This window comes from Lichenostomus cassidix, chromosome 4, assembly GCF_008360975.1.
Source record: "Lichenostomus cassidix isolate B80296 chromosome 4, HeHo_3.0, whole genome shotgun sequence".
NCBI classification, from domain to species: Eukaryota; Metazoa; Chordata; class Aves; order Passeriformes; family Meliphagidae; genus Lichenostomus; species Lichenostomus cassidix.
Window position 1 is genome coordinate 42,190,206 of NC_139484.1, and position 26,172 is coordinate 42,216,377.

Below are 26,172 nucleotides of genomic sequence, written 5' to 3' on the forward strand. Positions count from 1 at the left end.
CACCATTTTTGTAACTGAAAATATAGTAGGAGTTAAGATTTTAGAAATGAATGTCTATGATGTAACTTGCACACTAAAAGTGAGGGATTTGTTTTCCTCAGTGTTAATTCAGTTTTCCTACAGCAATTCATGTTATAATTTAATGTATCTTGCCTTGTTTCAGGTATGGCAATTTAGATGGAGATCCGAAGGAGATATCGCCTGTTATTGACCAGTTCATCGAATGTGTTTGGCAGTTAATGGAACAGTTTCCTTGTGCCTTTGAATTTAATGAGAGATTCCTCATCCACATACAGCATCATATCTATTCTTGCCAGTTTGGGAATTTCCTTTGTAACAGCCAGAAGGAGAGACGAGAGCTGAAGTATGTGATGTTTTCTTTAGTAGCATATTTACGCATGGGTTCTGTGGCTGGTGGTGTATTGAGGAGACAAGACATTCTCCAGTGTGCATGCATGTGTTTCATAAGGTGCAGGGTGCCTCTTGTCATCTGGCAACACAGATTAATAGCAAAAAATGTTGATCCTCTGCAATGTAGCTCTGCTGGGAGCATAATCCATGGTGTGTGTGACAGGGATTAGTGAAAATTGACAAGAGCATTATGCCTTCAGCCATGTGGGCCTACCTTCACTGCAGCCCTGACAAAATACAAGGCAAGCTGGCCCTGTAACTCTAGTATAAAATGATTATTAACTCCAGTTAAGTTCTTGGTTTAAGAGTTACTGCTCTTCTGTGCTTTAACCTGTCTTTGGATCTCAAGTTGGGACATTTTAGTCCTGCTGTCTCCTTACAAACAGCTTTTTTGTCTTGTAGCCCTCCCTAGGACTGAGTCAGCAAACTGTCCTTCTGCTGTCTGGCCACCAAGCAATTATGAATTAATCTACCTGCCCTGAGGCCTGAACCAAGACAGCATCATCATTCCTGGCAGTGCTCATATTCCTATCTGCTTCCTGGGGCCCTGGGGCCCTGACACATAACAATATCCATTGCTTTTCTCAAGCACCCTGATCATGTCAGCAGGAGCAGTGAGGAAGGTGCTGGTTACTGCTGGCTGCTGCCATTTGGTGCCTTTCACTGCTCAAATGCAGAGCAGCCACAGTGCTACAGTCCATTTCAAATCAAAACCTTGAGAGATCACCATATCCCAAGACCTAACTGTGAGAAATTGCAGATCGGTGGGATAGGAGTGTGCTTAAATGTGGGGATCCCTTTGGTGCAGAGATCAGTCTGAAAGCTCATTTTATGGCAGTGATCTTTCCACCCCACAGAGGAATCAGTACCTCTGCATACTCTCTGACTGCTTTCGCTTTATGGGAAATGGATTGGATTTTGCTTTTCGTGAACAAGGGAATATGGGTCTTCGTTTCTCTGTGCTTGTAACTTAAGTCTAATTCTGTTAAGGAAGCTGATTGTAAACTGGGCTACTGATGACTAGAATGCTGCATCGAAGCTTTAGCTATCCCTGAACTGTAATAGAGCCTTTAATATATTTTTATTTAATGTATTGTTTTATTGTTTTTCAGAATCAAAGAAAGAACATATTCATTGTGGGCTCACTTGTGGAAAAATCGTGCTGATTACCTGAATCCTTTATACAAGTCAGACCACAGTCAAACCCAAGGGACCCTGCACCCACAGATAGCTCCATGCAACTTCTTGTACAAGTAGGTATTATCACTTGCTACTGGGAATTGTAGGATGTGTTATTACAGAACAGAATGCCTTTGTATATAAGGATTTCTCATTCTGTAAGGCAGTTTATAGAGAGTAAATTCAGTCTCGGATGCAGTGTGTTTGCTCTTTGTGTGCTCAGACAACACCTCTGCACCATTCCACAACAGATTATTAGTCTGAAAAGAAGCTTAAGATTAAAGCTATAATGATAGCTGTGTGTCCTAATTTCATGATTACTCACTTCTTCCACTGAGAAATGCCTCTTTCAGTTCTGTTCTCATCTGTTGTTTCTAAATTTATAGTTGCTTTAACTTCCAAGATTTTGTGTTGTTAATTTGGATCAATTGGTGTCAAAAATAAAAAGGATCTTTTAAAGAGATGATATGGTTTCACTGCTATAACAAGTGTTAGTAAAACAAAAAGATGACTTTCCCTCTGTTGTTATACCTCAAAGTTAAGTTTTACTTGATATTTTTTCAAAATGTAACAAAATATCATGTTAAAAATGTTACTATTGACATTCTGACTTAATTACTCGTGCCATTAATCCTAACAAACTTCAGGGGAACTTGAACAGAAATTCATGAAAGCTGTGATTTAAGTAAAACTTGTCCATTTATTTTCCAGTTGCTAGTAATAGCATTGGTTTAAAAGTCAATAAAAATCCTAAATGACAGAAATTGAATTCTTTCAGGCCTACTATACCAGATCACATCCACTTTAAAACTATTTTAAAATAGTCATTAATCGTATTTTTTGGGATAGTGGGATTTATAAAAGAAGTACTGATACAGCAGATCCTCCAATGGATAAGTAATCCTGTTGATTTTAATCGAATTACTTGGGTGCGTAAAGATTTCCAAGCATGAGCTATCAGATGCTAAACTTAAGGGGGAATGTGATTTAAATAGTATACTATTGGGATAGGAATAATAAGCCACCAAGCACGTGCTCCAAAAATATCTGTCAGCTACTTGGCCAGACAGCTGCAGCTGACAGCAGGGCTTGGCTACTTAACCTGTCTGGTGAACTGGTTACACACTCAGGGCCTGCCTGGGCCATATTGCCAGGAAGGCAGGAAGAGCACTGGAGTAATACAAAATTTCAAAGTTGACTTCAAGGGAAATTGAACAACAGCTGAGAACTAGGAATATGAAAAACTGTCTTTACCCTTGGATATTTTATAGGTACCATTGCTCTAAAGCCCATAGTGTAGAATGAGAAAATAATAATAATAAAAAAACCTGCAAAATTCTGTATTCAGAGAACCTTTCTCAGTCATGTGATCTAAGCTAAATTCATCTTTCTATTGTGTATCAGAATTAGTTTGAACTGCCTATGTCCACAAAGTTGCACCTTCAGGACAGACAAATGCTAATTACCTATGAATCTTGCTAAACTGTTTATGAACTCATGTGTCACAGGGTGAAAAAAAGTAGAAAAAAAAGAGTGTGCATTTAATTCTTGTGAGGGTACTTCACCAAATGGGAAAATTCCTGACCTTCCCATCAATTCCAGGTTCTGGAGTGGGATGTACAACCGCTTTGAAAAGGGGCTGCATCCTCGACAGTCAGTTACTGATTATCTGATGGCAGTGAAGGAAGAAACTCAGCAGCTGGAAGAAGAGCTGGAAGTCTTACAAGAGGTAATGAACAGTTGAGCTTGATACCCCAGACTTGGTAACTGATGATAAATGAAACCCAACTCCATATGCTGCAGTCCCCTAAATGCTACATCCTTTTCTGGAATGAGGATATTCAGCTATCATCTTTGTTCTCAGACAAATTACTGTGAATGATCTGCATTTAAGACACAGAAGTGGACTTCTTTAAGGATAAAATTTTACCTGTGCTGGTGCACAAGTACTACTGAAAATAAGTTTAATTCTTCTGTAACTCAGAGGGAGTTGTAGCTCAGAAGAATGCTGTAATTTGGCATTAGTTTGTGATAAATTGTGCACTTCTTATACTCTATAAATGCAAATGGGTTGGGCTCTAAAAGTTTATTTAAAAAAAAAAAAAAGGCAAGGACATGTAAGAGGATTTCTGGGCCCTAAATTTGTCCACATGATAGATACTGTTTCCTTTATTTCAGAGATTGGCGAATCTTCAGAAATCACAATCAGGTGATAATAAAGTCAAGAATAAGCAACAAGACCGAAGCAAACAGTTTGGACTGTATACTTCCAACAACAGCTTAGCTAACACTCCCCAGGAGTATAGCAATGATCTGAAATCATTCCCATCCCGGAGCCCTTCACAAGGGGATGAAGAAGATTCCGCCCTGATTTTGACACAGGACAACCTGAAAAGCTCTGATCCTGACCTCTCAGCCAACAGTGATCAGGAGTCTGGTGTGGAGGACTTAAGCTGTAGGTCCCCAAGTGGGGGTGGCTGCTTGCCTAGTGAAGACAGTGGGAAGGACTCTGATGAGGCTGTATTTCTGGCAGGCTGAAATACCATCATGGCAGCAAAGATCCAGATGAAGTTGAGTCTTACACAGTCTGGAATTACATCTTTTCATCAGATGAGAATGGAAGAGGTCTGTGGCCTAAAGAAATAATCCAAAGAAAGGGAGCTGTGCAATTGTGTAAGTAAAGATCTAAGCAGAACAAGCTATTAATTTTGAGACATAACGCTAAAGAAAGGTAATATCTACTGTTATATTTCATTAAGCCAATGTGGTGTTTGTTTTATTAAAGCTGTACATAATTACTCCTTACTTTGTACATTTCCATCATTATTTATTGGATAAGATAATAGTTCTTTTCCTAAGATGTGAAATTGCAAAGTACTCTAGTACATAAGGTTGAAAATGCATTAGTGTTAGCCTTACTGGTGAAGCAGTCAAAACTTATTTTTGTAGAGCTCATTTGCCTTCAGGCATATGTATATTCACTTATTTTCTTCACAAGAGGTTAAACAATTATTTTGCATAATCTCCTACTAAAATCCTTTACTGCAAAGTAAAACTAACAAATGGACACACTGGCTCAGGGGACAAATGAAGCTTTGATCCTGAAAAGAAATCCTTTAGTAAGCAGTTGCTGCTGCTGCATCTGAATGCATCCATTTGAACTCGATTATCAACCTGTGTTGAAAGTTCAGTAGTTTCTGTGACCAAAACTTCAAGGAAGATAACAAAACTCACACAGCCTTTGTGCTAAAACACTCCTGTGTAACAAAAGGTACATGAGGCAGTTTACTCTTGACTCTTTATGTTTTGTTATCGAGTTTGTTTATATCTTACCCTTTTTCCAAACCATCTACGTAAGATATAAAGGTAAAATTTTAAAGGTGATAAAATTCCAAATTCTTTAGCCTATTTTGATTCCTATTTGAAAATGTTTTATTTGAGTGGGAGTGAGGTACATATACAGTGGAGAGAATTAGGAAATATAAAATCACTTACAAAAATCACTTACGAAAACATCACTTCAGAAAACATCTGAGTTTGTAAGTAAAGGAAAGCTATGCCCATAAAGGAACTGTTATAAAGGTTTCTTCCAAATTTTGTTGTGCAAAATAAACTAACCATAACCAATGGGTGTTTTTTATCCTCACATAAAAATTTCCCTTTTAGTATTTGCCAACTGAACAGAGCATGGCAATACTAATTTAAGAAAAAGACTGATTGACCATTCACCAGAAAGTTTAATCTCATTTAAGAATTGTCATATTTTTAAGAATAGGAGTAATAGTTTTCATAATCAGCAGTTTCAGAAGAAACAACTGAAAAATGTTTAAAATTTGGAATGTCTTGAAACTCACTAAAAAGGTGGCCATATTAGGCTGCAACTCTTTCAAGTTGTTTTCTTGGGTTTTTTTTTTTAATTTTAGTTAAAGCCAGCAGTTAAAAATGTAATTCATATGGCTGCTTTTACCTGCTTGGAGACAATGCAGAACTGAACTCTAGTAGAGCAAACTGGTAGTAATGTAAGTTTACTTTGATTGCATTTCACACTACTCCTTCAAATACAGACTTACAGGCAGAACTATATTATATATATACACCTCAGTTTAGAATCATTAGATTTTATTATTCTGTCTGCTTTTCTGGAATGGCTTTTGATCCTGTTCTGTGAACATCTTATTAGAAGTGAATAGGTAAACTTCAGTATTATTACTATCCTCTGAAGGGAGCTTTGAACAAATAATTCTTAACAACAAGGTTTATCTTAATGTTATATTGGAAAGGCCAGATCCTCAATTTGATAAATCACTATCGCTCAATTCAAATAAATACAATTATAAATTATATTCTATTGAGAATCTAGCCTTCTGTTTTTTAGTCTTTATGAATTTTTAATAAATGAAAGCCCTGATTTTAACTGCACTTCTAAAAATGTTTCATATTTTCAACATAGCCTGTAAACTTTACGGTATTAAAGGAAACTTTGAATGGGTTTTCTCAAACTAAAGAAACATGCTGCAAACTCAGCAGTGAAAAAAAACCCACAAATATTCTGTCTAAAAATCAGTTTGAAAATGGGCAACATTATTGTACATCTTTAAAATGTGAAATTGTATATGAAGATATTGTGTCCTACTAGACATGTCTAGAAATAAATGCAGAAGAGCAAGAATATGCAAATTCATAGCACTGTCTTTGTGTTGCTTATGCACCTCCTTGTAACTAGCTTTACAAGTAAAATATTAATATATTAACATTTTCTTTATTAAGCCTTCACTTAGCAGCCCTCTGTGATGTGTCTTTCAGTCTTTAGAATTTTGCATTAACTCCTACTGCATTCATTGTACTGTATGTAGTTGTGGCATTATCAGGCTAATGAGAAACACCTTCAAATAAGCACTTAGGTGTTATTTAATGTTATTTCACACCAGAGAATGAAACAAAGGTTTGCTTTCCTGATTTTAGTGATAGAGTTCTTCATTTACTCAAGAGTCACTTTGTCACTGAGATCAAGGAACTCTTCTGTCTTCCCTACTCAGATACTTGAATCCAGTAGTTTCAGTTGTGGAGGAATCCACAACTGATAACTAAGAAAACCGAGACTTGTCAATTGTGTCAATTATATGGGAACATGTTGTAGCCTTGTACTTCTTTAGGACATGCAAAAAAAAAAACGATGAAAAGACTTCACTATTAACTACATTGGTTTCTTGTAGCATTGCTGCAAATCTTTGCAAATTTGGCCCACTGCAATAAGCCTACTGTAATTTGAAATAGGACACAGATGAATGTAACTAAACTGCTGGAAAGGCCTCACTAGGTTCAGGCTGCTCTTCAGTATGAAAACTTGCCTCTAAGGGACATGAAGGCAATGGAATCAAACAGCTGAAGCCTTCTTTACAGAAGATCACCATCTGAAGCACAGAAGGAAAACTATTTGCCAGCTGCTTTTATTGGTAACTCTATACAAGAGATAAATATGATAAACTGGTAACCGATTCTAAAAAGCTGAGAAATAAAATTAAGTAGTTGGAGGGCACAACAACATGATATCATAAAAAAAAAAGAGAAAAAAAAATGCAAAAGGAGGAAGGCAGGGAAGGAAAGCTCTTTGTACAATCAGCAAGTAAGGCAGGGAATCATGTTCTTTGAAGACAGAGAGATGCCAAGGGCACGGGTTCACAGCATTAAAGATGTTTAATGACACAAACCAGTAACAATTAAACCCCAGCAGCAAAGTGGGGATAGCCTTTGCAATGAAGATAAGAGTGTCATCACTGTTGACCATATAACTTGATCTTTTCATGTGGACACTGCCCTGATCTGTATGCAAGAGTTCTCAAGTAGACCAAACAGCCAAGGCCAGCAGCTGCTTCTAGGTGCAGGCTGAAGGCTGAGTGCAGCTTTTAGGTTGGCTGGTCGCCCTTACACTTTGTAGTGCAGAGATAGGTAAACACAACAGTGACTGAAAAATCCTCCAAGGACAGTTAAGTCGCTGACAATTCGTTTGGGAAGGGAGGAACATGTGCTGGGTGAGTTTAAAGTAGGTCAGCTTAGGACAGTATGCAGACACATGAAAAATATGCCAAAGATCTAGAGCCAAGTGTACTGAAAACCCTGAATTCAGAGATGCTAGAAACATTGCCAGAGTGTGGTGACAGGAAGATAAAATAAGCATTCAAATTTACTTATTTAAATTGCCAGTAAAGCACCTGAAACCAGTAAATCAAATCAGGTTAAATCTTAAAATAAAACAAAACATGCTAGTCTTTTAATAGAAATAATTCTGTTACGAAGCTAAGGAAACCTTAAAAGTCCACCAGAATCGCAACTGGATTCAGGCAAGGACTAAGGCTGTTGCTAAGGTTATTCAGATGAATTTATTCCCTTTCTGAAGACTAAAGAACGCAGTTCTTTATGTTAGGGTATTTCCTTATTATTGATATATAGGCTTTCTTTATAGCTTCTTACTGCATAGAAGTGTGATGACTACAGGTATCTGAGCAAAACAAGGCATTTACAAAAGCCAGACATGCAATACAGCTTTTTAAAGCCCATTTCAGTGAAGGTAGCTCCAAGAATTACTGCTGTTGAAATGGTTAAAGAAGAAAAGCTCAAACCATTGCACGAAGACAGAAAGTTAGTCCTTGAGTATTGTACTGCATCCACTTCCAACACAATTTTATATCCACTCAAAAAGTCCTGCAATGCCCAACTGTATCCATTAGACAATTACAAGATATATTAAAATCCTGAAGCCTTTATTTTTAACACATTACAGTATTTACTGTTCAGAATAATTAAAGCTGTGATAGCTGACTTCATTGCCAGAATTTTAACTGAGTTTTACCTAAAGGTCTCTTAAATCTCTATTTCATATAGATTTATCTTCGTTTTTGAAGGGAGTAGTTAGAACTTGGACATGTATAAAATGGTAAGATTTCTAACTTCCACATTTGGTCCAGGTTCTAAGTGGCAAAGCTGCAAGAGGATGTAAAGAGCAAACAACAGAACTATAGTACATACTGCTTAGAACTGACTTTGTTGGTCTCTCGTTTGCAGTGGTGGCTGGCATAGTGGCTCCTCAGCAAATTCCCTGATGACACAAAGCTGGGAGGAGCAGCCAAATACGCTGAAATATTGGGGTATTTGGCGTATGAGGCTGTGCATCCCTTCAGAAGGACCTTGACAGACTGGAGGGATGGGCAGAGAGGAACCTTCTGAAATTCAACAAAGGCAAATGCAGGGTCCTGCATCTAGGAAAGAATAGTTCTGGGTTCCTCAGTACAAGGAAGACATGGAGCTCCTAGAGGGGGTCCAGTGGATGAAAAGATGAGGGGAGTGGAACATCTCACTTAGAATAGGCTGAGGGAGCTGGGCCTATTTAGCCTGGTGAAGACTGAGAGGGGACCCCATCAATGTCTGTAAGTATCTGAAGGAAGGGTGTGAAGAGGATAGATCCAGGCTATTCTTGGTGGTGCCAAAAAATAGCACAAGAGGCAGAGGGCAGAAACTGATGCACAGGAAGTTCCACCTGAATATGAGAAGGAACTTCTTTACTGTGCTGGTGATCATGAGCTGGAACAGATTGTCCAGAGAGGCTGTGGAGTCTCCCTCACTGGAGATAATGCAGAACCATCTGGACACAATCCTGTGCTGTGTGCTCTAGGATGACTCTGCTTGAGCAGGGAGGTTAGACCAAATGACCCAGTATGGACCCTTCCAACCTGACCTGTTCTGTGGTTTAGCAGTAAGATCAGGTATTAAAATTAGGCAAACCTGACTCAATCAGCAGTTACAATACAGAATATATGCTCCCCCGCAAACTACTGCAATATCAGAGAAGAGCCATCTCCTTACTCTGGTATTTCTTGTTCATTGAGTTGACTTTCCCACTGGTAGAACACCTGAGCATGACATTGTGCAAGGCTCCCAAGAAACAAGTCATTGTACAGCCTGTTATTCCAGATTGCTTAAAGGTTCACTTGACATATTTTAGAAACCTTTAGAAGATGCATCTAACAGCAGCTGCCATTTTCTTACGCTTTATGGGAAATTGCTTAAAACTGGATTTACACCTACACTCCGTATTTTGGCAAAATAAGGTAAAGAATGTGTTTGACAGTGAGCTACCAGCATGCTAGAAGCAACTGACAGTGTTATCAGTGTTCTACCTAGTCTTCTGGTGAAAGTAGACCAGGGAAGGCACAACTAGTGTAGGAGTAAAAGAAAAAAAAACCCAAACCAACAAACTCCTCTCAAAACCCCACCCAAACCAGCAGCAGGTTAGCCCTTAGAGAACAGAAACAGGCTGACCATTCCTGGATGTGACAGGATTCCTGCAGCTAATCCAATATAAATCATCATTTAATGCAGAGACTTCTGTGCTTCTTTTCTAGAGGACGAGTTTGACTGCAGAAGGGGCTAAAAATAAAGGAAAAAATCCAAATAATAGGAACAATGGTATCAGAGAACAGAAAGGGAGAAAACAGAACTTAACTTTCAAATCCCTGAACAACAAACACTGAACTTGCATTGAACAGTGACATTTTCTTGTAGATTCTACTCCACTACCATCAGAAAGACTCCATGGAGGAGTTCCCAATTTGTAAATTTGCTCACAAAAGTAACATAAGAGGAAAAGCTGAAGTGTTCAGAACTTGTTCTAGCAAATCCCCTGAAGGTGACCTGGTTAAAGAGTTCAGTGACAGTACAGCACCATAATACCTGACAGAACATTCAACATGAGGAGGCAGATGAGAACAGATGCCTGTCCTTCCATGCTCTTATAACATGTATAAAGAAGATACAAGCCCAATACAGCAAGAGCACCAGATGTCTGGTCATCCACTCCTTCCTCTGTTTACAAGGAAGAAACAACAGCAAAAAACAGCTCTGTACAGAATTGTGTGTTGTCTTGAGTGTTAACTAGAACCTCAGAAATCAGAAACAACTTGCACAACCCAGCACAAAAATAGATGGGAGTTTGCCAAGAAGGTAACAGTGATGATTTACATCTAACTCTTCTCCAGAGTTGAACAAATCACACTACTCAGAGACACAAGTCCAGAACCACTTGGATGCCTACATGATCTAAGGCTTTAATTAGCACATAAGCAGAAGTGCTATGTCAATATAGAAGCAGCACATTTTTTGGAATAAGATCCTCTAAAATTATTGCTTAACCATTCCACTTATAAAGTGTTTTTTTTCAGACATCTAAGTATCTTTGATTTGGACCACAGATCTATTTTCTTGGTACATCTAATCTCAGAACCTGGATCAGCTTTAAAAAAAACAACAATCCTATAAAATGCCAGTGAATAGTTTACTCACCCCAAAAATCAACAGCTTAGGACAACCACACAACTGTAAAGAACAGCAGGGCTGAGAATGAAGACACACGAGCCTGTGGAACAGACTTCTTGCACTTATGTGATTTTCCTTACTCACTTTCTCCATTCAGAAGAAATACCACATTACATTTTGCTGGAAGAATATAAAGTTTCGGACTAAAGATCAGTGATACGGAAAAGTACATGCTTGGATTGTGTTTGTGCTGTAGTTTGAGACTTGAACCTGCCACATTCAGTGATCCTATCGAGGTAACACAGAGGTAGAGTCTTGGCTAAGAGGTTTATCACCAGACTGCTTCCTGACAAGAAAGAAGCAGGATTTCTGATACATTACTTAACCAGCACTTTATCCTATTTAACTCTCAAAACGGTGCAATTCCTTCTTCTCCTCTGGAATTCCTTCTACTCCTCTTCCTTCCTCCCTGACTATCTCCAAGAAAACCCAATGCATTGAGAAGGTTAAGAAAAAGAATGTGTCTTCTTGCAATAGCAATAAAGAAAATAAATGCGTGTATTTAGGGGCCGTATTTTTCTCCTACAGAATATTGCATTTGGTCCTATCCACTCTGCCCAGATACACCCCCATCCTAAAACAGTCAGCTTACCAGAGGCAAGATTCATTCTTAAAGTGCTTAATTAAGTTTCCCTTCCAAATTCGATCAGTTGCCTTACCATATGATACCATGCAACTCCAAACAAATGTTTCTTTGTTTCTTAAAATTAGAAAAAAGTAACTGCTATTTTCCAAAGAACTTCAGAACTAGTTTCTGTAAAGTGCTTTTGAGTTTCTTACATGATGAACATATTTATATTGCATAAAATAGAAACAGGAAGATGAGGTGATTATTATTACTTTATGTACAAGGAAAAAAAAAGGAAAATGAGATTGTTAGATGAAAATTGTGTTTAATTACAGTGGTAGGTACCAACCCACTCTTGAAATCAGTGCATCAGTGCTCCTAAGCAACATACCAAATCTACGCAGAGATCATTTATTCTATTTTGATTCCAATATAATTTGTTCCAACACATCCTTTGCTTAATCCCCAATCTACTTATCCAAAAGACAATACAAGCTATACTTAGTTTTCTATTATTACTTAGAAGTAAAAACAAACTTCTTTAATATTTTGGCTTCAAGAAAAGATAGCTTGTGAATCCGCTGACAATCTCCATTAAGAACTTTTTTAGTTTCCAAAGTCCTATCAACACAAAGTCTTCCACAGATTAAGCCAAATCTATGGTTAAAGTTCAAAATACAAAAGATATGAATTATGTTTTTATAAAAATGTAAAAAGCTAGTCAAAATTACATGTTTAGATATTTAATCTCTGAATAATGGAGTATAGCAGCAGGGAACTTAAATATTATAACTATCAACAATAAATACAAGAAATTAATGCAAAGATTGCAATAGAAGGATTCTTGAATACAATGAGAATATAAAGAGACATTCTAATTTGTACAAAAACCATCCCAACTCTGTATACAATCTCTTCTATAAATACAACCAGATCGGATGAAATGCTTATTTGCAAATAATAGTTATTAAAAAGTGTGCTTTATTGGGTTTTTCATTCGTTCTCTTGGCAGGTGGAGTTTGCAGGAAGTCTGTAAAGACAAATTTCCATAATTAGATATTTTAATTCCTCCAGAAGTTATGTTTTAAATACAACTAGCAACAGATGCAGAACATATTTGATTTACACAGAAATTGTTATTAGAACACTAAGCACTGTAACAAATCCATTTGCAGTTACCAAATGTGTAACAATAAGGTAAATTGTTTAAAAAATAAAGTTTACCTATAGCGGAGCATGAAATTGGCTGTGCATTGCTATTGCCTGTTGAAGTTTTTCCTCTTTGGCTCGTCTGCAGTGGCAGAGCTATGAAACAAGACATACAGGACTAAATTTGAAATGCAATTTTTTGTAGTGCACACTGCAGTTTCTCCTTAATGATTTAACTACTTTACAGGCTATTTAAATTAAAAAAACCGGCCTGACCTACCTGCCTTTCAAGCCCTGGGCTGAACAATGGTCTATATTGGTAACATTATTCCATCCAAAATTGCTTACAAGAGGATTATTTCCAATGTCATAAAATGCATTTATTTGGCATCTTTAAAGAAAGGTATACTACTTGGCAAGTTACTTCTGTCACAGCATGAGCAAGAATAGTGGTTTTTGAACCTCAGTTTCTTATTTGATGATAGACATCAGCAGAATTTGTTTAAGAAGTTTAATAAATTAAACATTAAGGTTGTTTAATGCAACATTTCAGTTTATGTCAACCTTCCAAATTTGAAATTTACCATGTGGCCATCTTCCCCTGTATCTATACAAGATATAGAAGAAATTGGCTGAAAAATATCTGCAACAACACATGAATAGGGTCTAAAGCAGGAGACCTTTGCACTCCTGCCTTAGAAGTATGGGCCTTTGGAATGCAGATTATAGTCTAAATAGACTGAAGCCATTTAAGGATATTTTATTCTTCTGTCAAAGCTCACTAAAGGACTGTTCTGTATCACAGGACTGCTCAGACTCTTAAAAAAAAATCCTAAATTTATACACTATGAGTTGTACATTTCTTGGATTAGAATTATTTGTATATTACATACCGTTCTCTTTTCCATGAAACTACTAAGAAAGTCATCTATCTCTGTTTTGCCTTCCAAGAAGTCTTCTGCAATAGTGTCAGACTCCTCTTCAGCTTCATGAGCAGCTACTTTGAGTCTGGCCTGCAGAGCACTTGGACTGCAACTCTAATAAAACAAAAAGTCCAATGTAATATTAACCTCTCCATTAAAATTTACACTTCTAAGAAGATAAATGACTGTATAAATATGGAATATGTGGATAGAGCACTACTATTACATAAAAGCCTAAGCAACCAGATGAAGCTCCATCTCGAAGAAACAGCATAGCTTGTTAAACTAGAAAGGATTCAATGTGACAAAAGTGTTGCTAGTTTAGGTCTTGTTACACAATCATTATCACAAATGAATAAAGTTTTTCAACTTTTACACTGCAGAAAGCATCCAGCTTAGAAATCTGACAAGTTCTCAAGTGCATGATTTCTGAGTAGAAATAGCATTTCAAGTGTCTTCAATAAATAGGGTCTACTTTTGCAAATCAGTTGTGAACCTGAGAAGTATAAAAAAGTAAAAAAGCACTTACTGTTCAGCTCTTAAATACCCTTGAAATGATTGTGGAGAAAACAACAGGAAAGCAAAAATGCACCCACTCAAGAAGTAAATCAGCTGCGAATCTAAACCAGTATACTCATTCTTCTGTTCTTATAAAATCTCAAACCTTATTTCTGTTTATTGCATGCAATTTCATTATTGTTTCTCTAATATGTTTGGGCAGTTAATCAGGACATGATTCACATCCAGCAGAAGTCTGTACAGAGCCAGAACTGCAAAATTAAGGTATTTATAGATTGTAGATGCTTGGTCTAACCTTCATCTACCCTATGAAAAATATTTTACTTATGTTCTGTAAAACCTTAATGTAATCACAAATTTCCTGTTAAATTAATCTTGTACAAAATATGAAGAGTTTGCTTTCATAAAAGATTACTAAAGTACTAAAATTTACTCACAGTACAAGTAAAAACACTTGTCTAGAAATTTGAAAGGAAGAGAGCAGGAGATACCATGTAGTGCACAGCAAACATCAATACAGGAAGATATAGCATATATGGGAAAAAAGCAGAAAAAATCAGCTGCTCCTCCCCAACTCTCAGCCTCCTAGCCATCATTAAACTGAAACAGCAAATCTAACTTAGAAAAAAAAAAGGCATACAGCAGTGGGATACGATGTCCTGTTCTTAAGTGGTTTCTTGCAGAAATAGGTTTCACAATGTCAACTACCTCTCCCCACTTTAAAGTCAAAGGAGGCATTAGGAGTCACACTATTCTGAATTTCAAGTGAGGAAACCTCTAATACATTTAGATTACCTATGAAACCATTTGGTTTCTGTCACGCAACTTTTTTGTTGTTATTTTGTATTTTGTTATTTTGGGGGCATTCTGAAATTCAGGTACTATGCACGCTAATTTGATAGACTATTGCATCCTCAGTCTTTCAAAACATGAACATTTCAGGGCAGAAAGTGGTGTATGAGAAGTTACATCTTCTAATGAATACCCTGGTAAACATACCAAGAAATTATTCTCCTCCAAATTACTTTCTGAAGTAATGACTTTACCCTATTTGTGCTGTAGAATGTGCAAGAATTGGCAGCACATACTACATATTGCCTGAAGTAAGCATACCCAGCAGAATTTAAGTTCCTGAAGTTATTGTTTTGAGTGCATTCATCTGGTACAGTTTTACAAGCTCATTATGTTAAATGAGTACCATTAATTGAACCAGCCTTCTTTAAAAATTATTATATTCTTAAAACTGGTTTGGACCAAAATTGTACTAAACAGCTCTAGATGTACATCACTCTTCCAACTTTGCTTCTACTGTAGCAGTAAAAAATGAAAACCCAATAAAAAAAGCCATTGTTTTGCTTTTAACCTTTTGGCACATCATCCCATATTTTTCATACTTGACAAAATACTAAATCTACTTCATATCAAATTAAAGTTTAAACAAAAGAATATTCTTAATAGTTAAAGATACAAATCAAAACTTCAGATTTATTGAAGTATTCTTAAAGGATGACATATAGGAATTATACCTCACTAAGTTCATGCTGTCTTTGCATCTTTTTTTCAAAGGCTGCTTTCATTTGCGTGAGCTGCTCATACTGGAAGGAAGAAGAAAAAGAACATTTTCACCTTGCAAATCCCCAGATATCTCAAAACCACTAATACTTCTGAAGATGATTTTATTGTTCACTTACTTTATCCAACACCGTCTGTCTTTTTGCCTCGAGACTAGGCTCCAGCAACAAGTTTTTTTCTGGAAAATAAAATCACCATTACTACTATTTTTTAAAGGATTTAGTTCACTGAACACAGCCACACATGTTAACATTCTGACAGCTTACTTGCCAGCTCTTCGATGCTTTTCACTAACTCATCTCTATCAGTAATGACTTGCTTCAGCTGTGGAAGAGTCACAAACTGTTCCAGTAACACCTCCTCTTGCTCATTCATACTGGTCAGCTGCGATACACTGTATTCAAACAGAAAGAAAGTAGATTTAAATCTAACAGCAAATACCACAAAGTAATAACATTGTACCAAAGTTTGAGGCATTTTTTGGGGCACAACTGCTTGACCACGGCTTATTTTTCCCCTTTCTCCCTGGATTGTGGGCACTACTATACACAGCAGTGAATTTAAAAAGCAGCATGTTAAAAAGTATCTCCCATTTCAAGCCTTACCTCCCACAATGCTACTAAAGTGGGTTGACCATGTTCAGCTACCAGATGCCCACCCAGCTGCTCTCTCAGCCCCCCTCCTCAACAGGCTATGGAGGAAAAGCTAAGGGGCTGAGATAAAGACAGTGAGGTCACTTACCAATTACAATCACACACAAAAAATACTCAGAAAAATTTAACTGAATTTTTGTCAATTACAGTAAGAGTTGGATGGTGAGCAAGAAAGGCAAAAACTAAGCCCCTTCACTCCCTTTTTCCTCAGGCTCAACTTCATTCCTTCATTCCCAACACTATCTCCCCCTGCCTCCTGCTCCTTGGGGTAAGGGGGAATTGCAAGTGTAGCAGTCAGTCCCCAACAGCTCATCTCTGCTGCTCCTTCCTTCTCACACTTTACCCCTGCTCCACAGATTTCAACCACTTCCCGGCAGGAGAGATTACTCCAGTCTGGGTAACCCATGGCTGCAGTTTCCTTCAAGGCATATCTGCCTGCTCCAGTATGGTGTCCGTCATGGACTGCAGTGTGGATAACTGCTCCAGCATAGTCCTCTCATAGCTACAGGGTACATTTTTAAAATACCTGTTCTACAGCGGTCTTTTCCAAAACTTCCATGGACTGCAGAAAATAACTGCTCTGGTACTTGGGAGCACCTCCTTCTCCCCCTTCTTCTCTGACCTTGGTGTTTACAAGTTTATTGCACTTTTCCTCTCCTCAATCCTCACTGCCGCTGCTCTTTCTAAAATGTTTTCAGAGGCAGTACCTGTGTCACTAATGGACTCAGCTGTCCTGAAGGGAGACTGCTGCCAAACCAGCTGTGCCTGGCACAGGGGCAGCTCTTGACCCTTTTTCACACAGGCCATTTAAAAAGCCCCCCAGCTACCAAAACCTTTTCACCTATACAGAACAGAACTTTTCAGAATATCTGCAATACCACTGTCATTCAACTCAACTACCAACAGAAGAACTATGGAATGTTAATGCAGTCTTCTTGAAAGTACCAGGCTTGATTACAATGTTTTAACAAACAAATTACACTTCCCTGCAAAAATCTTACTTGCTGTTATGTAATAAGGATGCTGCTATAACTTACAGCTAGTCAGCAAAACTAAACAGGCTCTTTGGAAGGTGTCAAAGAAAAAGAAAAAACCACCCCAGAAGTTCTTCTTGCTAAAGGCCTTTCCTTTTTAAAATGACAGAGTTTTCAGTTGCTTAACTCTGACATCACCAGAAAGATGTGAGATCTGAATGAGTTAATAGCAAATTTGTAACCTATTCTATCCCACACAACTGATCTAGGTCTTGTTAGATCTGAGCAAGCTGCTGGGAATAGTAACTAACACAGTTTGTTTGACAAAGTGATGAAAATATTTATGAAGTATATGTATGAAGTATTTAGATGTAGAAGTGATTTGCGCTGGGACAGCTAGCATGTTTACCACCTGGATTTGTCTAACCCAGCCCCCCTGAACATGCTGAGCTGCTCACAAAAAAAATTCACCTTTTACCTTAAACTCCAAAGGACTGTAGTGCAAGAGAATGTAATTTTTGAACAAGTTTCAAGCTGTCCCATTTCCTCCTTCAACAGTTATGCTTATTGAATTACTAGAAATTAAGTCCCTGGCAAGGCCTCAGAAAACAGCAAAACACTGATAGCTAGAAAAAGTAAAAATACTCTTTTTCCTGGTGTTGAATCAAATACTGTTCCTGGTGACAAAACCCTAAAGAAGCAGCACACTTGAATAAAAGGTTGTTTTCTGACTCCAATATTTTGGTATGTGGTAGCTCCCCTATTTATAATTTACAAAAGCCTTTCAGTGATATGTACAGACTTCTGGCAAAAATCAGATACAGACCAGCAGTAATTGCCTTTTAATAATTATGGAAAGTTCAGCTACCTTCTGAAAATTTACCTTAGTTCTGAAAGCTCGGGAAAGGTATCAGGAACATCAGGCATCTTGTATGTAAATCCATTCTGGCCAACCTGAATGAAAGTTTAGAAATGCTTAGTAGGTTTTTGAAGAGTAATTTTTTAACCTGATTAATATTTAACCTGATTAATCCAAAACTGAAGATGAATATTTGCCAGCAACAAGAAAAGCAAGAAAAGCAGTAAGAAGCAGTAGCACTAGTCTCTGTACAGAAGACAACTCAACCAATGCAACAAAATGCTTGGAGATGTTTGGGGTGGAATGTCATAGAAGATAAGTCAGTTTTGGAGGAAAATAATTCTGTTTTGCCATGTCCTTCTTTTGAAAACAGTTGCATGACTGAGGAAATACATAGGAATAGTAAAACTCAGGGAAGTGAGAACAGAGAAGGAGATTGACATTTTGATCTCTTTCATGTGGTTTTTAAAGCTGTAATCCCTCTGAAAAGAAATATTTTAGACAAGGAAAAAACAATTGTCTCCATAGAATGTAGAAAATTTATATTCTACAAAGCCAGGAAAATGTCTTCCAAGCCTAAGAAAACTTTTGTTCCTATAGACATGATTTGATTAAAAATTTAGATATAAAGTTTTATTAAAAATAAAATTCCTTCCACAGTTCATCAGCAATAGGGAGCTTGAGTATAAACATACAAGATAAAATTCTATATATAAAGACTTGAGATTACGAACTGCCCTCACCTAATAAATAGGTTCTGAGCAGGAAAGAAAGAAAAAGCCATTTTCTATGGTTGGAGAAACAGCTATAGCTGCACTATGGAGGAGTGCAGCTCCAAAACAAAAACCCCCATAATCAAAGATATTTTCACTGAAACTCAGACAAACTTGTTGCTCTGACTTCCAAGTTCTAAAAACTTTTCATCAAAGCCAGAATGCGTTTTGTTTTCCCAGCACCAGCAAAACATAGAAGTACAGTCACTCAAAGTGATTCCTTGAGTTTTACAGCAATGCCCCATGTGCCCTTGAGGGAACTTATACCCAGTGTCTGACAGCTTAAGCAGCAAAACTCAGCACACAGACCTGAAGCACCGCTTCTGCTGTCGGAACAGGCAGTGGCAGATCAGCAATCAAGCCGTAAGAGGGAGCAGCAGGCTTGTCTGTAGTGTAGCTTGAAGAAACTGATTCAGAAACGGGCATGGCTGCCATTGTTCTGTTTGTTTCTTGAGGTGGATATGGAGGGAGAAATGGAAACCCCTGAGGAGCAAAAGGAGGCATTCCAGCTGGTTTGTTGAAAAGGCTAAAAACAAACAAAACCACAAACATGAGCAACCAACTGCTTACAGCACATTTCTTATCATTTGAATTATAATTATCAGACCACATATAAGACATAAGAATGAATTTTCAAATGACCATAAATTTTTATTTTCTATTCTCAGTTACTTCCATCCCAAAGTTGTGAGAAAAGCCTCTGTGTCATACATTAGTTCTTATTTATGGTACAGCATTTAACAGCTTGGGCAACACAGACATAATTACTTCTAAATAACATGAATGTTTTTTTTTTAAATTCACAACTGCAGCCATGTCTAAACTTAGTATCACTGTCAGCTGTGAGAATCACAGTTGTACTGATACAGTTCAAATGTCTCTGTCCACTTTTGTGTATTTAATACAATTCTTTAAATCACACCATTTCTGCTACACATGGTGCAACAGAAACTGCCCTAAGCCTGGGAGATTATGAACAAAATATGAGAAACCACAACTGCTCAGATCATGAACATTATCATATTTCATCTGATAATGTAAAAATTTCTCTTTCAAGGAAACAGATATAAAGTTACATAAGGCATGTTGATCCAGTAACTCCAATGAAATCTAGTCAAAACAATCAGGTCATCAAGCATGCACATGAAATTGTGCAAGGACAGGGAATCTAATTCTTCCAATATATTTGTTACATTACTCCTGTCCCTGCCCTCCTTATAATTGGTTTAGTATCCTTTTTAAAAATTAATACACATAGTTCAATTTGTTATGTTTATAGACAACTTACTATGGAAATGATGTTGAACTAGGAGCCAGAACTGGAGGATTCTTCCAAAACTCATCCAGTAAACTTTGAACAATTTTTCCAAGATCTGAATGCATTGAAAACTGGTAAAAACACAAAATTCAACAAAGAAGAAAAATTATGCCTGGAATTCAACAGTTCTGAAATATGCTGAACTTGATTCTTTATTATATGCACATGACAATGTTGAATGCTATTTCAGACATACCAGCTAATGCAAACTGTGCATACATAAGCTCCAAATAAAGTGATAAAAACACTCAGAATTGAACAGAAACTGAAAGTCTTTTGTATATTCCATTATCAATGGAGAGTCAATGATGTACCACATTTCTGCTGTGCAACCAAAAAACCCCCACTTTAGTTACCAAGTTACATTTGTGAAACCAACAGAAGAGAGGGGGAGGAAAAATAAAAATATTTGAGGACAAAGGCATTAACTGCAATCTGGAAGAGTCAGAATCTCCCTCCATTACAAAAAACTAGCACAGTCTTGTTGACAAAAAGAAAAGCATATTCAAATCCTGAATATTCAAGCTAAAACCTTGACGCCATTCTAATAGGATTAGGCTGGAAAGAACTACGTTACAAAACCGTCTTAAAGCGTCCCTCTCCTTTATTTGGAATACACTGGAATGTAGTTGGAAGAACTGCACAATTAATAATAACTAAAAACATGTGATAGCAACTTTCTAAGCCTTCATAACTTAGAATAGTTTTAGATATAAGCAACACTCAAGTCATTACTGGTAACAGTAAAAGAATAACTAGAAGCATACTGAACAGTTCTGAATTTTTGTTTTTAGGCCCCCAAAATACACTTTGAAAGAGATTAGGATCTATACTAATCTTTTTCACCAGGAGTATTAACAATAATCTAGTGTGACACGTATTAAAACTCTTATTAACAGTAGATCTGTGGAAAGCTACAAATTATACATACATTACTTATTAATGGACCGGTCACATATATTCCCTGCTTGTCCATTAAATGATGTCTCACAGGTGGGAAAACACTGATGACTGGTTTTTCCTGAGGAAATTGAGGTGGAAGCAAACTGCAAATACAAGAATAATCATTACTACAGCGACATACCATGATAAAGTTTGAATAAGAAGGATTCTTATGCAAAGAAAAAGTACTACTAACTACATAAACTCACTTTTCTATGAGAATGGCTATGGAGAAGTAAACAATGAATGAAGCACACAAAAGGATTATTCAGTTATAAAATTAGAAGTCCAACAGCGTGGAATATCAGACTTCCACAAAACTAAAGGGAACATTTACTGGGCAAAATTGTAGTATACCAAAGGTGCAATTATCACAAATTATTCTGAGTTGGAAGGGACCTGCAAGGCTCACTGAGTCCAGCTCGTAAGTGAATGGTCCATATGGGCACCAAACCCACGACTTTGGCATTATTAGCACCATGCTCTGACCAACTGATGGACAACAAAGAAGCTGTGACATAACAAGAGCATTTTTGAATACAAATGTTATTACTACAAATACAATGCAGTGTAACCTGTAAAAATATCAGGCCAACTCAGCAGGCCAAAGTAATAAAAAACTTGTGAACAAAAAACTACCAATATTTGATAGAGCAAAAGCATCCCCCCCCAAGCAAATTCACAGGAAATATTACAATAAATCACTTAAGTTAGGATCCAGAAGCTTCACTGGGGTAAGCGTTTGGAGTTACAACAGACTAGTAAATTACCAATCAAGTTTATTTTCAATGGTAGGGAATCAAAGTTATCAGAAATCCTCAAGTGTTTTCCCCTAGTTACCTTCAATGATATCTTAGTTATCACACTGATATCTTAGGAACTGAGCACAGCAAAATATGATTTTGCTCTCAGCTGAACATCTGCACCTTGTACAGAACCAGTTTCACTCAGGTCACTATAACCACTAATACAGATCCAAGTTATAGTTCCTGAAATTAATTATGAGCTGGGAGCCACTTATAGTCTATTACTACCTTTTTTTTTTTTTTTTGAGAACAATTTTAATTTTCAAGATGTGCACAGACTCAGCTCAGTCTACTTACATGTTAATATTAATTGTCAAGTTGTTTACAGTGAATGGCAGTCGATATTCTACATCTTTCTGGATTTCTGCAATACTGTCAAAGGAGAAATTGTTAGCATACATTTCATGGTTGATATAACAGCTAAAAGTATAAAGAAACAAGCATGACCTCAGCTATTTTTATTCAGTTTAGTTTTGAAAATCCATGCAAGAACAAAATTGAAAATGCTGGAATAAGTTATTAGTCTTCAGCATTCTATACTTAAGATTAAAGCGAAATAACAGTAGATTCAACTTTTAAACCTCATACATGGTCACAAGCAAAGGAACTATAGTAGGAGAAATCACACTACTCACTCTTCCGACAACAATCTCAACTTATCTTCCTCCTCTTACTGGCTTAATTTAAGACAACACATCAGTGTTTTTTAATATACAGAATTTTACCTGATTAAACATTTACTTTGCTAAGGCATTATACCAGGTTCACAACGAAGTATTGCTTTGCTACACTGCTCTCAGATCAATATGTAGAACATTTATTAGACTAGGCATTCTTCCTTAATAGATTAGCCTAGTATTTAACAGTAGTTTTTTTACTATGTGCACCAAGCTCAATGCACTTGCCAGAAGTACTTTCAAGAATTATCTGGAGGAGACCCACTTGCAAGAATGTAAAGCTCCAATGACACTCAAGACCCAGGCCCCCTGAAAGCACTGGTGTACCTTACAAAATCTGGTATGGCTGAATTCAAATTTGTCTTTCCTGCAACAGGTAAATTACTGAGAAAAATCTTGAAATTAGCTGCCTTAACAGAAGTTTGATTTCAACACTCAAAGCATTCTGCAATATCTATGTTTTGAAAGACTGTTTTGAAAGAGAGCATCCCAAAGAATGTGGAGGAGGTGGAGATGAAGACTTAGCTCAGGAGCAGAATTTCTTGACAATATGAGTATATCTAAGCTGAGAGTAAGAGAGACAGAAGGGCAGAAAATTAGCTTCATCTTATAATGCCTGAATCAAAACAAACTGTAAAAGCAGACTGATTGCTCTTCCCTGTATTTTTCCTGCTTGCACCTGGTTAGTAGCATTCTTTGCCATCACCTAAGGCTTCCTTATACAGGGGAGGAAAACACAGCTCCAATGGCAAATAATGGCAGATGGGTGTTCCCAGAAAGCATCTTTTCATCCATCTTCAGAAATGCCCCTTCATCCACTGTCAGGCACACTCCATACAAGTCGTTTCTCAAAAAACCCAAACCACATTACCTGCAAATGTGTATTAAGAGTAGTGCTGGGAGTGTTTTGTGTTCTTCCAAAGCATTATTGGGGCACAGAATTTAAGACTCCAGCTTTCAGAGCTTGTGGAACAAATGGGAGTAAGACTCTCTAACTTGGCTATGAACCTTGCTTTCTGCAACCCGATCTTATTCCTCTCATAGACAACTCTGTATCTGCTCTTTCCCTGTGAAATCACAGGCTGTTTGAAGAAAATATCAAATATCTTCAGCACAGGAGAATTCAAATCAAGGGTTCTACTGTGTTACACCACACCTTAATATCTGTGCCTTTTCATTCTTAACTGAAGGATTATCTCTGGAATCTCTCACACACATTCCTGCCCTGTAATCATCTGTCAGACTTTTTAATAGTCTGCTGCAAAATCCTTTTGAGAAGAGTATGTAATTATGCTCCACTCACATGCACAACCTATGGAAACTGAGGAGGAAGATGAGGATAGGGAGTGAGGAACAAGAAAGGCAGAAGCTCATTGAACTGTTCAAATGGTTATAATCCTGCTTAGGGAAAACCATGAACTAATGATCTTAGTTGCCCCTTCTCCAAGTGGAAATGTGTACACTTGAAAACTAATACATTCTTAACTTTGTCTAGAACAACAGAAAATATAAGAAAACTCTTTTTTAAATGCAAAGATTTTACTTCAAGCTCCTAACCTGTGAAGGACTGTGTAAAGGAAAGCTAGCTGCTTTACTGAAATTAAGATCACACATACCTGAGCTTTTATGACTTAAGACAACACAAACCAAACTTGACTAAGTTAACTACACCAGACCAAGAATTTTGAGCATTTTGGTGAGCAGCAACAAGGATTCTCATAAATTAAAGATGTGGGCAGTTACCATGTCCCTACCCCTCACCTCAACTCCTGGCTGCAGGGTCCATTCCCTCTCTGCCTGTACGTGAGCTGGTGCCTACACAAACAGTTGCAAACCAGTTCAGCAGGCTGACTGACAAAAACTGATCACCAAAAGGGGGTGACTTAACTCAGGATGAGCTCATCTCCCTGCCAGATTAAAAAAAAAGGAGGTATAAATAAAAGGTCAGGTAAGGCCAGCCCAACAAAAACTTTTAAGTTAACTAAGCTCCTGCATGCCCACAAAGAGAGCTCCTCAGAAAAGTGAATTGTCTCAAAAACATTTGAGGAATTGGCTCTGAACAGACCTAAGTTTCTGCAAGCAACAGTACTTAGAATACTGTCATATTTATGCTTCCTGTGTGATAATTCAAATTATTAGGAAAGTGAGCTATCTACAGTTTTTAAACTTGAAAAGGCAGTATGTCTTCCACTCCTAGTGGCAGCCTGATGTGACAGGAAACATTCTCCTTTCTTTTTCTGGATTATTTTGGAGGCATCTACCATTCCAGTTCTACAGAAATCTTAGGAAGCTGTATGTCTGTAGAATGCTTACTTCACTTTAAATATAACTTCAAATGTATGAATTGTGGATCTCCTTTTAAAATGTGAAGAGTTTCACAAGACTAGGCAAAACAGAGCAGCATACTGCCAAGAGAGACTGCCTCAGCATAAAGAGCTTTGCTTTAACAAGTGGGGATGTTGAACAGAAATAAAAACAACTGGCCTCTTTTGACCATCTTAACAAAACCAGTTTTTTAGGATCAGCCAATTTTTAGTAAGTAGCACTGAACACCAGAAAAATTAGTTTGTAAAGCTGGAGGGACTGCTATGCCACCGTGCCACTGCTGACAGGCCACTGTGCCACCCAACTCCTTGGTGCTCTATGTTTTAGTCTCAACTCATAATGAGCTACACTACTACAAGCAGCTTCCAAAGACGTTTTATCCCAGCACGTACTTGCAGACATTACAACCCATTAGCAGGCTTTCAGGTCAACGGCCGGAGAAACCAGGCACGGCGACCTGCGTCCCAGCCAGGCCACACCACAGCCAGCAGGGACGCCTCCCCCGACTGCCAATTTGACTTTCAGTTCCCAAATTCTTCCTCGCTGCCCTCCGCCGCCCCACATCCCGCTGTCCTCCGGCGCGGACCCCGCGGTACCGCACTCCCACCCGGCGGGACGCTTCGCCACCCGGGCAGCGCCGGGGTTGGGCCGGCCCGGGCTCCAGCGCCGCCGGCTCGGGTGCCCTGTTTACCCACACGGCCGCGGGGAGCCAGCCAGGCCTCACCGGGAGGGGACGGAGCGCTGCCGTGTCCCCGCGTGTGCGCGTGGGGACACACGACACCCTCCCGCCACGGCGCGGCTCCGGTGCGGCCCCGGGACGGGCGACACAGCGCGGCCCTCCCGCCCCCGCCCCCGCGCCCGCCGCGGCCACTCACGAGGCGTGCGCGGCGCGCAGGGACTCGACCTGGCGCTGCCGCTGCTGCTGGAGGCCGGTGCGCGCGGGCGGCGCGGCGGAGGCGGGGGCGCCGCCGCCCTTGGCGAGCGGGAAGAGCCAGTTCATCGCGCGCGCGGCGCCACCGGAGGGGCGCGAGGGCACCCGCGGCACCGCGCGCACCTAACCGAGCGCCCGCGCGCGCCTGCGCGCGACGGCGACACCGCCCCGCCCCGCCCCGGAGCCGCCGCCGGAGGAGCGCGTCAGCGCCGCGCGCCCGCGACCCG

The 26,172-nt window shown here is 38.5% G+C and overlaps 2 protein-coding genes across 4 annotated transcripts in view; one reads left to right on the plus strand and one right to left on the minus strand.

Annotated features, from left to right (window-relative positions):
- Positions 1-15,893, plus strand: part of MTMR7 (myotubularin related protein 7) — a 50,242-nt gene extending 34,349 nt beyond the window's left edge. For 2 of the 3 annotated variants that reach the window (XM_085058866.1, XM_085058864.1), the window contains 4 exons: positions 164-364; positions 1,524-1,664; positions 3,193-3,319; positions 3,769-12,060. In XM_085058866.1, the coding sequence (XP_084914992.1) occupies positions 164-364; positions 1,524-1,664; positions 3,193-3,319; positions 3,769-4,128 (829 nt within the window). In that variant the 3' untranslated portion in view covers positions 4,129-12,060. Of the gene's footprint in view, positions 1-163; positions 365-1,523; positions 1,665-3,192; positions 3,320-3,768; positions 12,061-14,317 lie in introns of those variants that run through there. The other variant, XR_014851740.1, reaches the window with a different exon arrangement.
- On the minus strand, positions 11,830-26,113 carry VPS37A (VPS37A subunit of ESCRT-I). Its single transcript, XM_085058867.1, has 12 exons — positions 25,890-26,113; positions 22,310-22,384; positions 21,196-21,310; positions 20,235-20,335; positions 19,256-19,472; positions 18,198-18,268; positions 15,954-16,081; positions 15,807-15,865; positions 15,642-15,710; positions 13,567-13,710; positions 12,749-12,829; positions 11,830-12,554 (listed from the first exon to the last, which is right to left on the minus strand). The coding sequence occupies exons 1-11, from the start codon at positions 26,012-26,014 to the stop codon at positions 12,749-12,751; spliced, it is 1,185 nt and encodes a 394-aa protein (XP_084914993.1). The 5' UTR covers positions 26,015-26,113; the 3' UTR covers positions 11,830-12,554.
- Between the last annotated feature and the right edge of the window lie 59 nt (positions 26,114-26,172).